The following is a 15,872-nucleotide window of genomic DNA, read 5'->3' on the forward strand; positions in this document are numbered from 1 at the left end:
CGAGCTCCATGGAGCTCAACCTCCAAAGACAATATCCGCTCCATTCCATAATATAAGACATTTTTGCAAGCTAACGTCTTATATTGTGGGATGAAGAGAGTATAAACTAGTAGAAACAATCTCATGAAACGACAACATGTTTTTGGGAATCTTGCGGAAGAATTGTCATTTTTCCTTTGTCTTTCTTGAGCAATGGGCATGCACTCTATCTTTCTATTAAGTAGAAAAAAGAATTAACAAGTTAACCACGAAAACTGGCTGAAACGGATAGAAAGCAATATTGTATGATCGTGTCCCATGGACCGGGGTGGGTGGGTGCTTGAATAGTCCCAGTTATATCCTTCACAAGACCTATACCTGCAAGTATATAACAAAGAAGAACGTGAAAGCCAAACTTGAGAAAAGTAGAGTTAGGGATAGAGATTGCAAAGATGGTGACGGTTTCACGAGACTCATTAGTTGGTGATATCCTACCACTCATTGCTGGAGGTTCAGGCACGAAGTCCTATGGTGCACAAAGACCACAGTAGGGTCGCCCACAAAGAGCCCACAAAGTGCATGCCAACCTATTCCACCATGACTTGCTAGCACAAAGGTTAAAGACTCACTCAGGGTTGATGTTGCATGAAGAAAATGATCATCGGGCTTCATACACACTCTGAAGCTCTCAATCGACTCGTAAGTCCTAACCATCTAGGAGGTGCAGACCCTACAAGAGTAACAAGCAAACACAGAGTCACTTGGATGAACTTCCCAAAAGACCTCCGGTCAATCTCTCTCAAGAACCCATATGATCACAAAGATAGGCTTCATAAAGAGAGATGAAGATCAAATGTGGGGTTGAAGAAAGGATGATCTGGCCTTTAAACACTCAATTATCCGATCTCTTGGTTTTCGCGAAAAACTCAAACAACGTCTCGAAACAACCTCACACATCCCCATCCAAAGAGGTGTCGGGTCTATTTATAGAAAAAGCATAAATTTGGTTGCCATTGTGAAAAAAAGTAACTAGTCTCGGTAGTACAGACATGTTCAAAAATTAAACCACCAGAACGGAAACACGCATTCCCGCAATGATCAGAAGCCAAATGCTCGGAGGGTACCAGGATGTCCATTAAGCCTGTAAAAAATTCATTACCCAAATGCATCGGAAACAAAAACCTCTGAGGTACTAGACCAAAAAGGTACTCCATCCGATCCAAATTAATTGACGCCACTTTAGGACAACATTTTCGTGAAGGGTAGAACATGCTAGGAAGAATTGGAGAAAATAACCATCTGAAGTATGTTGGGGTCGACATAGTAGTTCTTATGAGAAATTGGTGCGGAAATGGCTAAGTCTTTGCTCGGAAGTACCAGATGGATTCGGTTGGATAGTTAATAGAGCTTCTAGAAAGAAGTATGCGCAATTGGAAAAATGTGTTAATGATTTTCATTAGCTCTATGGAAAGATACTCATTAGTCTCTTTGTACATCCCCCCCCCCTTTCCCTTTTTTTTTGCCTTTGTAGTTTCATTTGTATGTGGTCTTTTTGTTTTCATAGATAGTTTCCACGTATAGTTATTTTTTGCTTTCTTGTTTATACCTTGTACTACATTATTGAAAATTAATAAAAATATACGCAACATAATCATGCTGTTTCTTGTAAAAAAAGTATCAGATGGATTTGGTTTCAGAGTATTGGACCTAGAATGAGACGCTAAACTGAAGCAAACCAAGAGGTGATCAGAAATGCTGGAGAAAATGATTGGAGGTGCGGATCTAACAAAGATGGTTTCATAGGATGACAATTCGGTGGTACAAGAGAAAAAACTCGGCGGTTCGGAAGCGAACAAAGAACAGGGTGCGCTTAGACAAAACACCCATTCCTCACATGATCGGTAGTACCTGGTAGAAATACTCAAAATTACCAAGGGTGGTGAAAAGAGAGGAATTTGAGTGGAAGGAGTTGAAAACTTGGTTGAGGATCTTGATTTGGAGTTCACCCAAGATATTTTCCTTGGTCCCCCATTGACATTATGATTGTCCTTAAACTCATGGTGAATGTTGGATTCACCTAACGCCTATAAAGATGCAAACTACGAGGTGAAGGATCGAATTGCCATTAATTGCCACAACCCAACAAGGGTATAAGATGCACTTTGAATCTCCCCCTATTTGTTGATCGAGGACAACACAATCAGATATAGAATGAAATGATTAAGCATGTGAAAGTTCATGTACTTATTATAAGTTTTGAGCTCCCCTATTTGTGTGCACTATTAAATTTTGCTTTTGGAATGCAAGTGCTGTTACACATTATTAGATAGTGTGGGAACAACAAGTATATGACACATTCCATGGGATGCATTGTGTGTACGAATGATAAAGATGGGAAAGACCATGGGTAAAAAATTTGGCACATCTTTCGCGGTTAGGACAATTGAAACGCCAGAAATGACACGACCTAAGTGATGGTTGTTCCACAACGGTACATCTGTGATCTATGGCGGGCGATTCTAGATTATTTTTTAGCAAATATCAATCCCATTTTATTAAGAAATGGTAATTTTCATAGGAATGGTTACAATATCATGCGGGGTCACTAGCCTACACCAAGGGGCAAAGCATGTTTTGCCAAATTATGGGCTTTGTCATTGTTGTTCCGGCTTCTATGGACATAGCTGCATTCATCAAACTCCAAAGCTTTGGATTTGATCTCCCTGATGATGGAGGTGATTCTAGATGGCCCTTCTGAGATGGGAGTGTATTTCTACCGGCCCGCTAAAGACGTGCCGCCAATGATGACCCATTCTGTACAAGTGAGGCCTGATTTGGGCGAGAGAGTGGGCCCTTGTTTTTGTGCCATGGCTTGTTTCAGTTATTGTCATTGTAACACTCTAGAATGAGGCAAAGGTTTTGCCTCCAACTTGAAAATTTTCCACCAAGACTGGATAGTTTGAGAACATGAGCACCTGTCAACACATTGCCTGGCTTAAGGTGGCCCCAAATGTGATGCGTGGGTAGCTAAATAATAGGAACCGAGGAAGTGCCATTGCCACTAACCGAAAGGTCGTTGGCTAAATGGAATGGAGCAATTGATCTACGTCGCCCTTTACACTTTCTCTCTATTATCACATATGAACACGGTGGGCACTAGCCCGTCGGTGATGGTGAGTAGAGTTTCTCTATACTTCGTCTTAAAGGTGGCATAATACCGTAAATGGATGGGGTGTGTAGTGTACAGTGAGTTAACTCATAGGTCAAGGAAAAGGGTCGAAGGTCTGCTTTCAGGTCTGATCAAATGCTCTGAAGATAGATACTGAACTAGACATACAGGTGTACCACTCCAGTCAAAACCTGAATACCTTTTAAATCTACATTCAACTCTTTACGAAATGTTTTATGTTTCTTTGGCTTCGTCAATAAAATGGAAAAACTAGTTATGCTCAACTTTTTTGCTGTTCTTTAACCAGTTAACAAATGTGACATGCAGCACAGCTTAACAAACCTTATCATGGCCGGGCATGCAGTCCACCAACCCTGCTTTTTTCTCTGGGTTGTGACACTTGTAGTTTCAGAGGCAGTGCGCGTGGCTTTGTTGTGCTAGTAATTGAGTTGCTTTTCAGTGCGTGCGCCGACTAAACTTGCCAATCCTATGCACTTTCAGATCTCCTTTTTTCGTAGTGCGTGGACCATTAATTTCTGCTTCATCGTCATCATGTCTTCCATGAACGCAATGTGATGTGCCGCTGAGGAAAAGGCACATCGTTGCACACTTGTACTGCAGTAGCCGTGGCCATTTGGCCCGTGCCTGAACTCTCTTGATCGAAATTCGAAAGCCTATAAATACCACTGATCTCACCCCCAGACACTCACACCATCCAAAGCCATCTTTGCACAAGCCACTAGCTCACTACTCACTACCAGTCGATCTACATTTCTTCGTCAGAGTTTCAGAGACGCCATGAAGTACATGGGGCAGCTGGTGGTGGCGCTCCTGGCCTTCTCGGCGGTGGTGCTGATGATGGCGCCGGCTGGCGTGGACGCGGCGACGTGTAACGCGCTGCAGCTGAGCCCGTGTGCGGGCGCGATCGTTGGGAACGCGGCGCCGACGGCAGTGTGCTGCAGCAGGATGAAGGCGCAGAGGCCGTGCATGTGCCAGTATGCGCGTGACCCCAACCTGAAGCAGTACGTCAACTCCCCCAACGGCAAGAAGGTCCTGGCCACCTGCAAGGTGCCCGTGCCATCCTGCTAAATCGACGTCTATGATCGAGACGAGAACGAGAGCCCAGCCAGTGGCATCTCGCTGCAGGCTGCATGTGTTGATGTGTAAGTGTTTTTTTTGGTTGCCGTATGTGGCTACCCCGAATCCCCCATGTATCTGTATCTGAAATTCTGAATAAATGCAGTAATAATGATGTGTGCGGATTATTATGTTACTTTTTTTAACGCAGTACAGACGCAAGCGCTCATATATACGCACATACACTCACCCTTATAAACGCATACATGCACATCCTACCTTTATGAGCATCTTTAAGAGACTAAGCCGGCATATCATCTTGAGATTTTACGAAGTCACCATAGACGCCTTGTCGTCGAGGGGTACGTCTCCTCCCACTAAAAACGTATCGCCGGAAATCCTGAAATAAATTTAGAAATAATGCGAGCACCAGGACTTAAACCCTGGTGGACTAGGGATACCACTGTCCCTCTAACCATCCAACCGCAGGTTGCTTCGCGATTATTATGTAACTTTTGTTGTGTTTATCGTAGCAACAACTTGGACAACTTTCATATTCTCTTCCATTTTAGCGAAGGTGTTCTTACTGCCAATGCAGCAAAATTGGTAGCAGAACAAAATCAAATCAACAATAAAAATGCTAGCATGCAAAATCAAACAACAATCAAAATGCTAGCAGAACAAAATCAAACAACAATCAAAATACTGCACCTAAGATGCTCAACAGCCTCAACTCATAGTACCTAGCTCTCTCCCCAGCCTCTCTGACCAATCTCAGCCAAATAGATAGCTCATGCGTTTTACGGGTAATCCATCTCTAGCAACTTTGAAGAAACTTCGAAAGACACAACACTTAGGTATGTCCGATAAGTTAAGTTGCTTCAAAACATGGAGAATATGTTTACAAGGGAGACCTTCCCATTTCATACTTTTGACAATTACACTTTACCGTTTCTTCAGAGTTACCAGGCGTATAGTCCACAGTGAATATGTGTTCCTTGTTATTCCTCCATGCCGCAATAAATCTGTGAAAGTCCGTTCCTACCAATCTTTCAAGGACCTCAAATTCTACAATCTTCCTCAGATCTTGCTGCAAAATATAAAAGTTCGTCGGAGTGAATGCACGGACAGCGGCCAACTCAATCTCCTTACAATTAGTAACTGCCACTGGTACAGAATGTGAGGCCGTGCAATCGTCGTTCGCCTCGTTTTCATGAAGGCGAACGATGCAGTTCTCGTAGTGCACAATCATGTCAAGAATGGTCATACCGAAGTCGAGATGAAGGTGAAAGCATGAGTTCAGACTCTCACTCCTCTGGTTACTCAACATACCAAGAAATAAACCACCAGGCAGATATGAGGTGGACCAAAGTCTCTTCTTCCTATACATTCTCCTAAACCATGCATTATTGGGTTTTCTCTGTCAACTATCTCTCCACAAAGACGGTGGGTGTAGTGGCACAATACAAAAGTGATATGGGCTACTTCAACGACTTATGGTAAGTTGACCCTGCATATTCTTTTCAATATGCCATGCACAAAGACGGCGCCACATGCCAGGAAGGACCTTCTCAATGGCCCTTATCATCGCTTCATCTCCATCGGTAATTATGGACTTCGTCTTCTGCTGACACATAGCTCTGATGAATGCCTCAAGCAGCCAAACATACATACCTTCTGTCTCATCTGACACGATAGCACAGCCGAATACCGTAGTGCAAGGGTGGTTGTTCAGACTAATGAAAGGGATGTATGGCATTCTATACCTATTCATCTTTCACATACCATCAAAGATGGTCACATCACCGTAGTCCAGATAGTCCCGACGTGACAACGAATCACACCAAAACATGTTTTGAGCCTTCTTTCAGCACTAATAGTTTATTCAAAGAAAAAAATTGGATCCTTATCATGATTACAATGGCAGTGACAGCATCACCCTTCATCTTCTCCCTGAAGGATAGATTATACTGGTCCTTCCTCTCAAACTCTTCCTTAGCATACGAGCCATACCTGCTGATGACTTTGTCTGCAATTAGGTGTTTTCTGGTCCCAGCTGTTCCCATAGCTAGATCTTTGCTCTCTAGAATTCCTTGATCTGTTTATGAGACAGAAGAAACGGACTCCAGTCGTCTAGCAAGAACATGGTTGTGATCATCGACGAAACTGCCAAGATACCAACTACACGAGTTTTATCAAACTTCACCATTAAATGGGCTTCGCAGTGGAACCGAGTCTCCAGTCTACGCCTTCAGATCCGTCCTTCCATGGTACAAAACTTGCTCTGCTGTTTTCCAGCCCTGTAACAAAGATACCTCCTCAATTGGATACTTTCGGTAGGACCTTTTCCTCATTTCAGCAAGTCCCTCCTAATGCTGAACCCATGTTCCTTCGCCTACTTGTTGTAGAATACGTACGCCTCCCCTTGTGAGCTGAACGTCCGCCATTACCTTCCAATGCCTATCCAGAGACTATTCATCATATCCAATGTCCAGTTCAAATTCAACATCATTGTCATGGTCATCGTGCCTGCTAGGACTACCGACACCCCCTAGCAAAATTAGACAAAGAACCATGTAAGTCACTCAATTCTTGTATCCTTCCTTGCCCTACATATTATTCAACGTACTTGGCTCTCGCTTTCAGCATATGATTCACCGACGTCATTCTCCCCATTGTCATCATCGACATCATTCTGCTCATTGTCACCCTCGACATCTACCTATACAGAAATGTAAGACATGTAAGTGCTAATGTTGTTGTTATATCATTTCTTGCCCTACATATTTTTCAACGTACTTGTCATGCGCTTTCTGGACAAGATTCATCTAGATCATTGTGCTCATTGTCATCATCGACATGCACCTGTACAGATTTAAAGAAAGACATATAAGTGCCAATGCCGTTGTTTCCCATAGCATTTTATGTCAACGTACACGTCACTTACATTACCACTGTATGATTCATTCTCACTGATATAATTGTCCTCGGGAGGTAAGTTCACACTTGATGATGGGGATCCATTTTCGCTACCTGAATCATCGCCGGCATATCCGGTTTCATGCTCCATCGATACACCTTCAAATGATGTGCCCAATTAACGAACACTGCACAACATCATCATAGACATAATCAGTTCAATTGCAAGACGATAATGTGTGGTGAACAAAAAAAAAGCCATGTGCGACAACAAAGTACATGATAACATGGTGGTTCGTACGAATTTATTCGGAATCATTAAGATGTTCACAAAGCCACGGTCAAATTGTTCAGGTAAGGCCTGATTTTTTTTACTCCATTTGTGTACGGAATTACAAAGGTGATGAAATAAAGTGCAAATCCGCAAACCTGTTGTCGATTCAACACAGGCCGGGTGTTAACGTCGTCCTCGACTTGGTTGACAGCGTGGGAGAGGCGGAAGTGCTCAATGGCACCTACCACCAGGGGCACCGAGGAGGGCGGCGACCACGGCGCAGTGTGTGACGAGGCAGGCCTTGAAGGCATCGTGTGACTGGAAATGGCTGCCCGCGAGAGTCACGACAGCGGCGACAGATAATTAGGGTTATGGATCGGGGGCGGGGGCGGGGGTCGTGTGCGATGTTTTTTGTTTGAGGTAGCGGCTGGTATGGAGCCGAACATCGACGGAGTATGTGGACTGACGGGCCAGCCCGATACGTACTAAAGTGGGTATGATTTGCCAAAGGTGCATAGTACCCTTTATAAGTTTAGTGGGGTGGAGGGAGGGAGGGAGGGGGGGATGTAGCGAAGCGGGGCTCAAATTAATTTTGATATGCTTGTCTTTGGGCTAGCATAACTCAATGTTGTAAATGGAAGGGTCAGCTGTGTGAGTTAGAGCTTCTTTTGGGACGAGGATTTATAGCACGCAAGGGGGGCACTCAGGTCCCCGGTGCTGTCTTTTTATTTTGGCTTCCGATTTTTAAAGTTCTATATCTTTTAAACAATAATTTCAAATTAAGTTTTGTTTTCATATTCGTATTTCTCGTGAGCAGCGCTTTGAAATAAGATCCATTTTAGATATATTTTAGCGACTTTTAAAAAAATATGTTAAATTTCGATGTTAAAACTTAGTACGAGCGACCGATAAAAATTAATTATTTTGTGTCTACAACCGGCAAAAATAATTGCTTAAATTTATATCTCTGAAACTTGTTGAAATTAGGCATTTTTAGATGAAAAAACCGTAAGCCGCATCATTGAAACTTAAAACTTTTTGACGGATTTTCTTTTTTACCATGCCGATTCAGCTACTTCATGTATCGCGAGGCAAATCGAGCGGGCCGCAGGGCTTGGCAGGTGAGTGCCCCCGCACTTGCGTCCCCCCTGCGAATTTATGGCTTCTTTGGTTCGAATCAAAATTGTAGGAATGCGGGAGGATTCATTTCTTAGGAACCAAGCTACGGATCCTTGCCAGAGCCTGCAAGCCACACTCGCACGCTCACAAATTTCCTTTTTGAAACAGCAGATAGTATGATTGTTGCCATGGCATCTTGTGGATTTCGGCATCCGTCCGTGCAGCTGTGTCAAAGCATTTCTATTTCGCGTAGACGAGGCGGTTCCATGCATTGCGTTGGGTTAGATGTCCTGAATATGATGAATGTGAGAATATTGGTTGAGAGAATATTGCTTGGCTTAGGTGTCCTGAATGTGATGCACGTTCGTGTAGCTAAATAAAAGGAGCTGAGGGAGTGACATTACTAACCACCGACAGGTTGATGCTTAATCGAACGGAGCACTTGATTCGCCAACCTTTTAATTTCCTTTCTATAACCCGTGAACACGTTTATTTTGTTGGTGAGAAAGGATAAACTATGGGTACAGTTTCTCTATACTACTCTTAAACTTAGCAATATACTGTACTGCAAATGGCAGGTGTCGACGTATACAGCTAGTTGAGTTGCTTTCCGTAGCAGGTTCCTATAAAATAGAGGGTTACAACAACAAGCCGAAGCGCGTTCATGCATAGCATAATAATTTTGAGAATGCACGTGTGTGATAATAGAGGAATCTGCTATGGAATCGCAATCTTGTTTTTCATCTCTTGAGATCAAAGGATACTTCAGCGGATTATGGCAACATGCCTGATCTTCGATTCTGGGATCAAAGAACACTAATAATAGAGGATAAACATGGCCAAGAGTAGGAGTTTGCTTCTGGCTGTGTAATCCTTTTTTTTTGTAGGGTTGTCCCTGCACTAAAGCCAGTTTTGGGTCTGCCTTTATGGTGAGTCTGCTAGAGTTTGATCTTTGCTTGTTGAAACACTTCTCTTTCTTGTTTTTTTTGTGTGAGTACGGTTTCTCTATTTCTTTATTTAGAAAATGAGGATAGCCCTGGTGTATGCATCATTGCTATGCCCACAACCATATATTTATGGAAGTTTGAGTAACAAGATTTTCAGTACTATTAGGTGTGAGGAGGAGGTTAGCCTTGATGGCCAGATGGTACCTCAGAAGGACACCTTTCGATATTTGGGGTCAATGCTGCAGGAGGATGGGGGTATTGATGATGATGTGAACCATCGAATCAAAGCCGGATGGATGAAGTGGCGCCAAGCTTCTGGCATTCTCTGTGACAAGAGAGTGCCACAAAAGCTAAAAGGCAAGTTCTACAGGACGGCGGTTCGACCCGCAATGTTGTATGGCGCTGAGTGTTGGCCGACTAAAAGGTGACATATTCAACAGTTAGGTGTGGCGGAGATGCGTATGTTGAGATGGATGTGTGGCCACACGAGGAAGGATCGAGTCCGGAATGATGATATACGAGATAAAGTTGGGGTAGCACCAATTGAAGAGAAGCTTGTCCAACATCGTCTGAGATGGTTTGGGCATATTCAGTGCAGGCTTCCAGAAGCTCCGGTGCATAGTGGACGACTAAAGCGTGCGGAGAATGTCAAGAGAGGGCGGGGTAGACCGAATTTGACATGGGAGGAGTCCGTTAAAAGAGACCTGAAGGATTGGAGTATCACCAAAGAGCTAGCTATGGACAGGGGTGCGTGGAAGCTTGCTATTCATGTGCCAGAGTCATAAGTTGGTTGCAAGATCTTATGGGTTTCACCTCTAGCCTACCCCAACTTGTTTGGGACTAAAGGCTTTGTTGTTGTTGTTGTTGTTGAGTAACAAGATCCAGTACCGAAGAAAAGATAAAACACAGAAACAAGCCATGGCTCGAGAAAATCGGTAAATATGCGCACACATAGCCGACTACTGAACCGTTGTTCAAACTGGTTGTATGTATTCCGTGCTACCATCTTCTGATGATCGCATCCAGATACCATAAGCTCCCACGCTCCTGCATGGTGTAGTAAGTACCATGTATGGATCCATCCTATGGCTCGGAAGATAATCTGCAATTTTTTTTGTATTTTTACTTTATTAAAAAACACAACCATTTTGACAATTCCATCAGGCCCAGGGCAAGGCACAAACCTCCACACGGATAAATATCTTAACATTAGGATCAACCCCACCCAACCAGTTGCCAAACATATTTGAAATACTAGTAGATGGAGACATGTTAAATGCTACATGAATTGTGTGTCGTGTTAAAATCGCAAACGGGTAGGAGATAAACAAATAATGCATTGTTCCTCTTAATCGCAGAAATAACATTGTTAACTAACTTGTCCCTTCACTTTGTCTAGTTGTTCATAGCGAGAATAACTCACTATGCATAAGCTACATGAATATTTTAATCTTTAGTGGCACTTTAGTTTCTAGATATGCTTTGAATGAAAAATCAGCCTGAATTAATTAAGTCCATATACATAGATTTAATTGGGTATGTTCTAGACGATGTCAACCTCCAATGAAAAGTATGACTCGTCGGTTAGGGTTTAGTCGGGCCATTTATCCTCGATTAGATGTCTCCTGGTCTGGATATTTAAGGGGGGAAGTCCCGAATATTGTGCTCACAAAACCATCATTGTGTTGCACAATATTGTAAAGAGATAAATACTATAAGGCGCATCCACTAGCCAAGTATCCTTCCAAAAGCGTGTGGTTCGACCATCTCCAACTTTAAATGCACTATTATATATACCATAAACAAAAGGGGATTTGTATGCGGAGTTAATACACGAGTCACGGAAAATGGGCAAAGGTATGTTTTCATATCTAATCAAATGTTTTGAAGATCATGGAGCGCTCCCCGTGCAAGAGAAGTTGCCGCGTGAGAAGGCAGCCCCACCGCCGACGTTGACATCCTCCTACTGTAGTGTGGTGGGGAGAAGACAGGAGGCGGCGGGGCAATGGCTAGGGTTCGTCACGGAGTAGCGATGGAGCTTGGATATCGGGGCGGTAACCGTAGAAACTCTAGGAGTTTTTCTACTTGAGCAACAGCGGTTGTCGTGGTTGGCCACCGATGCCCGGATGTAGCCGTTGGCCGTTAGTGGAGCCTCGGGGGCTGGTTGGCGGCCTAGTCGGTAGTGGCAGCGGCAATGGAGCAGCAATGGCGGGACATAAAGTGGTGAAGCTATGGGGCGAGGGTGGTGCGGCTACGAGACCTGCTATAGCCAGAAAGTTTATGTCGTGTCACAACGACATTGTCACCGTCGATCTCAGGCATAGTGCTCTGGAGCATCCGCGCGTGAGTTGATGCTGCGGATGATGTTTGACTCTTAATGTTCCGCGATAGTTCAGTGCTCGCAAGCATGGATTTGGGTGCATGGTGATATCCATGACAGGAATATGCATGCCAGCGGCCGCCTCCGGGCATGTATGCCATGAACTGGTCGGTCTCAATTTATCGTGACCATGGTGTGTGTGCTCCTCCATGCATGCAACTTGTCTTCTTCAAGGCCGGGGGTGGTGACACATATGCTTACTTCGTCTTGGTGGTGCTCTACGAACACCAAGTCTCAAGCTCCAGGCTAAAAGCTATACATCTGACCTTAATTTGATTGCTACACCTGGCAATGACAGTGTTTATACTGTGTCGTTGTTGAAGGCATTGTTTTGAAATATGCTTGGAAGGTGCTCTTTGGGGTTAGACCTCAAGATCTGACCCTCAGTGGTTGGATCTAGCGACGTTTGTGCATCGTTTTTTTTTAGAGGAGCTGCTTTCGTAATACTTCTATCGTAGTCCGTGTGTTGTGAAGAATGGTGGATCGTGTTGCTGCTTATCTATTTCAAGTCGTTGGCTGCTTCGGCTCTCTTTGTTTATTTTTTTCTTCTTCTTTTAAATCTGTTATTTTTAACACCTCATTTATTAATTAAGCCAACGAAAGGTTTTTACAATCATTCGTTACAGCATACACCACGCATGGTGGAACAGAATTAAAAAGAAACCCATCAGACATAGAACTAAAGCTAAACTTTGCAATCTCATGTGCCACCCCATTGGCCGTCCGACTTATCTTTACAATATGAAAATTATGGATCATCCTAGATATACTCAGAGCCTCATCCATCAGATCAGCCAGGGGGGACCTGTCAATCTTCTCATTTGCAAGAAACGAATGTACGAAAGCACAATCAGTCTCTAAAATAATAGGTTGGGGAAGAGTGATACCTATATAAAGTCCTGCGAGGCAGGCACGGAGCTCAGCTTCATTCACACTGAAACACCGATCAATAAAGTCCCATGAAGAAACAATAATATCTCCAGAAGAATTACGAGCTACGACCCCCACACTGGCTGCATTAGTACTCTCCACAAAACTGGCGTCAACATTGATTTTGATATGATCATTAGAGGGAGGAGTCCAGACCACATGATCTTTTAACGGTGCATAATCCTCTACCACTCCACTCACCTTCTCCTTGCCTTTGTTAGTAACGTCCAATTTAGCGGTGTCATGACTAGACGTGAAGGTGGTCCAAAAATTATCCACAAAATGTGCAGAGGCATTAATGGATTCTTTCCCATTCCTAAAAATTAAATCGTTTCTCAAATGCCATGCTCGCCAGAAAAGAAACATGATTTGCTCCCTCTGCCGCAAACCCAGTTGCGTCAGTAAAATCAATAACCAATCTGGTCCGTGAACTTGAAGAACTCTTCATCCGGAATATTCCACCGCTCTCTTACTGCCATTCGAAGAGCACGAGCTTTAGAACAACTCACCAGAGCATGAAAGATGTCTTCATCTTCAACCCCACAAATAGAACACATCCCTGAATCAGTCTGATGGTGCTTAACTCTATTCATTTGGACCGCCAAGCTATTGGTAGCAGCTCGCCACGCAAAAATCTTGATTTTCTGAGGTATATTAGCCTTCCATATTATGTCCCAAATCCCTCTTACCCCCTCTGGTTCGCCACTAGATTGGCCACTATGATCCTGGCTATCCTTCAAATTAAGCGCAAAATTGTACGCACTTTTAACAGAAAATATACCATTCTTCTCATGGTGCCATGCAACAAAGTCCCCATCCCTAGAAGCCTGAATACGAATCCTAAGAATTTCCTCCGCATCATGTGGATAGAATAGATACTTGATCAAATTTTCATCCCAACACTTACGCCCGCTCATGAATAAGTCAGAAACCAATTTTAACCTGGTATTATGCCTTCTAGCTGAGATTTTTAGACCATGCCTCTTAGGTATCCAATTATCCCTCCATATATTAATACTAGATTCATCACATACCCGCCAAATGACCCCCTTCTTAAGAAGTTCCAGACCATGTGAAATACCTTGCCAAGTCACAGAACTAGCATGCGGAAACACCGTATCAAGAATATGTCCCTGGGGGTAATACTTTGCCTTCATCAATTTCGCACATAGCGAATCCGGGTAAACCAATAACCGCCATGCCTGTTTAGCCAGAAGAGCTTGATTAAAAAGCCTGAGATCACGGAACCCCATTCCCCCCTTACCTTTAGGTCTTGTTAGTTTGTCCCACGCCAACCAATGAGTTTTTCTTCTTTCTTCTTCGTCTCCCCACCAAAAGTTCCTTATAATATGGGATAACTCCTCACATAGGGAAACTGGAAATTTGAATATCTCCATAGCGTACACAGGAAGAGCCTGAATTATTGTTTTGATTAAATCTTCCTTGACTCCACAAGACGCATATTTTTCAATCCAGTCAGAAAGCCTTTTCAAAAACTTATCTTTAGTATACTGAAACATACCGGCCTTCATTCTACCCTCTGGTACTGGTAATCCATGATATTTATCCTCGAGCCCCTCCACAGTAATTTTTAAGATAACCATGATAGTCACTTGTTTCTCCAGGCTACATTTTTTCCCAAACATTATGGAACATTTATCAGGGCTTAACATCTGTCCAGTTCCTTTCTCATACACCGTCAGAATATTTTTAATTGCTAAAGCTTGATCAAAAGAACCCTTGAAAAATAGCAGACTATCATCTGCAAAAAGCAAGTGAGAAATACCAGGCGCTCGTCTAGTCAATTTGAATTCCTGAAGAACTCCCCTGGCACATGCGTCATTGAGAAACAAAGAAAGCGCCTCTGCCACAAATAAGAACAAATAGGGAGATAAAGGATCTTCCTGCCTGAGCCCCTGAGAAGGTGAGAATGACTGCAGCAGTTGACCATTAAAGCACACCGCAAATTTCACCGAAGTAACACATGTCATAACCCAATTAATCCATTGCGGCGCAAATCCCAACGCCCCCATCATACTTTGCAAAAATTGCCAGTCCACACGGTCATAGGCTTTGGCTAGGTCCAACTTATAAGCACAATATTCCCCTCTTAAATCCTTAAGCGTACTTAACGAATGCATACATTCAAAGGCTATAAGAGCATTATCAGAAATTAACCTTCCCGGAATAAACGCACTTTGGGTAGGGGAAATCATACCATCGAGGAGCGGGCGCAACCTGTTAACAAGACACTTGGAGATAATCTTGTAGATAACATTGCACAAACTGATCGGCCTGAAATCTTTGATTGTTCGAGGATTCTTGATCTTCGGGATGAGAACAATAGTAGTATTATTAATACCATCAGGCATAATTCCAGAATTAAAAAATTGTTGCACAGCCTTGACAATATCATCTTTGATTAGCCCCCAATTCCGCTGAAAAAACCTTGCAGGAAAGCCATCTGGCCCTGGCGCTTTTAACAGTCCCATTTGAAAAAGGGCATCACTTATTTCTTTTTTAGTAAAAGGTTTGCATAAATCATAATTCATGTCATCGGTCACACGGGGCTTGACTAATGAAATAATGTGGGATGGATCGACCGAAGCATCACAAGAATAAAGTTGTTTAAAAAACGAGTTTGTGATACCTTTCATTTCCTCCAAATTTTCCGTGAGACAACCATCATCCTTCCTCAGAGCCGAAATAGAATTTTTTTTTTGCTCTCCAGGAAGCTTTTCGTTGAAAATATTTTGTATTACGATCTCCCCCTTTAATCTTGTCCAGACGAGATCTCTGCTTCCACAATATTTCTTCCCTGATAAGAAGTTCATCCATCTCCCCTAGAATATTCTTTCTTTCCAACACAGCAGAATGATCAGTTCTATTTAACAAAATGCCAAGTCTCTTACGAGCCCATTCAAGTTTCTTAAGTAGATACCCAATATGCACCCTACTCCAACCATGAAGAGATTTCATTAATTTTTCTAAATTATTGGCAACATCTTTAAGATCCTTAATATTTGATCCTCTATTCCAACAATCCTTAATCTGTTCATCCAAAACACGACCTTCCCT

General features: G+C 43.1%; 1 protein-coding gene across 1 annotated transcript; it reads left to right on the forward strand.

Moving 5' to 3' along the window:
* Window positions 1-3,839: 3,839 nt before the first annotated feature.
* Window positions 3,840-4,413, forward strand: LOC125538132 (non-specific lipid-transfer protein 2-like). The gene has a single exon (XM_048701433.1). The coding sequence runs from the start codon at window positions 3,947-3,949 to the stop codon at window positions 4,235-4,237; it is 291 nt and encodes a 96-aa protein (XP_048557390.1). The 5' UTR covers window positions 3,840-3,946; the 3' UTR covers window positions 4,238-4,413.
* The last annotated feature ends 11,459 nt before the right edge of the window (window positions 4,414-15,872 follow it).

Source organism: Triticum urartu, chromosome 1 (assembly GCF_003073215.2).
Source record: "Triticum urartu cultivar G1812 chromosome 1, Tu2.1, whole genome shotgun sequence".
Classification (NCBI taxonomy): Eukaryota; Viridiplantae; Streptophyta; class Magnoliopsida; order Poales; family Poaceae; genus Triticum; species Triticum urartu.

Excerpts from the sequence above, each read along its gene's own strand:
- LOC125538132 (XM_048701433.1), top strand. The coding sequence starts at position 3,947 with ATGAAGTACATGGGGCAGCTGGTGGTGGCGCTCCTGGCCTTCTCGGCG.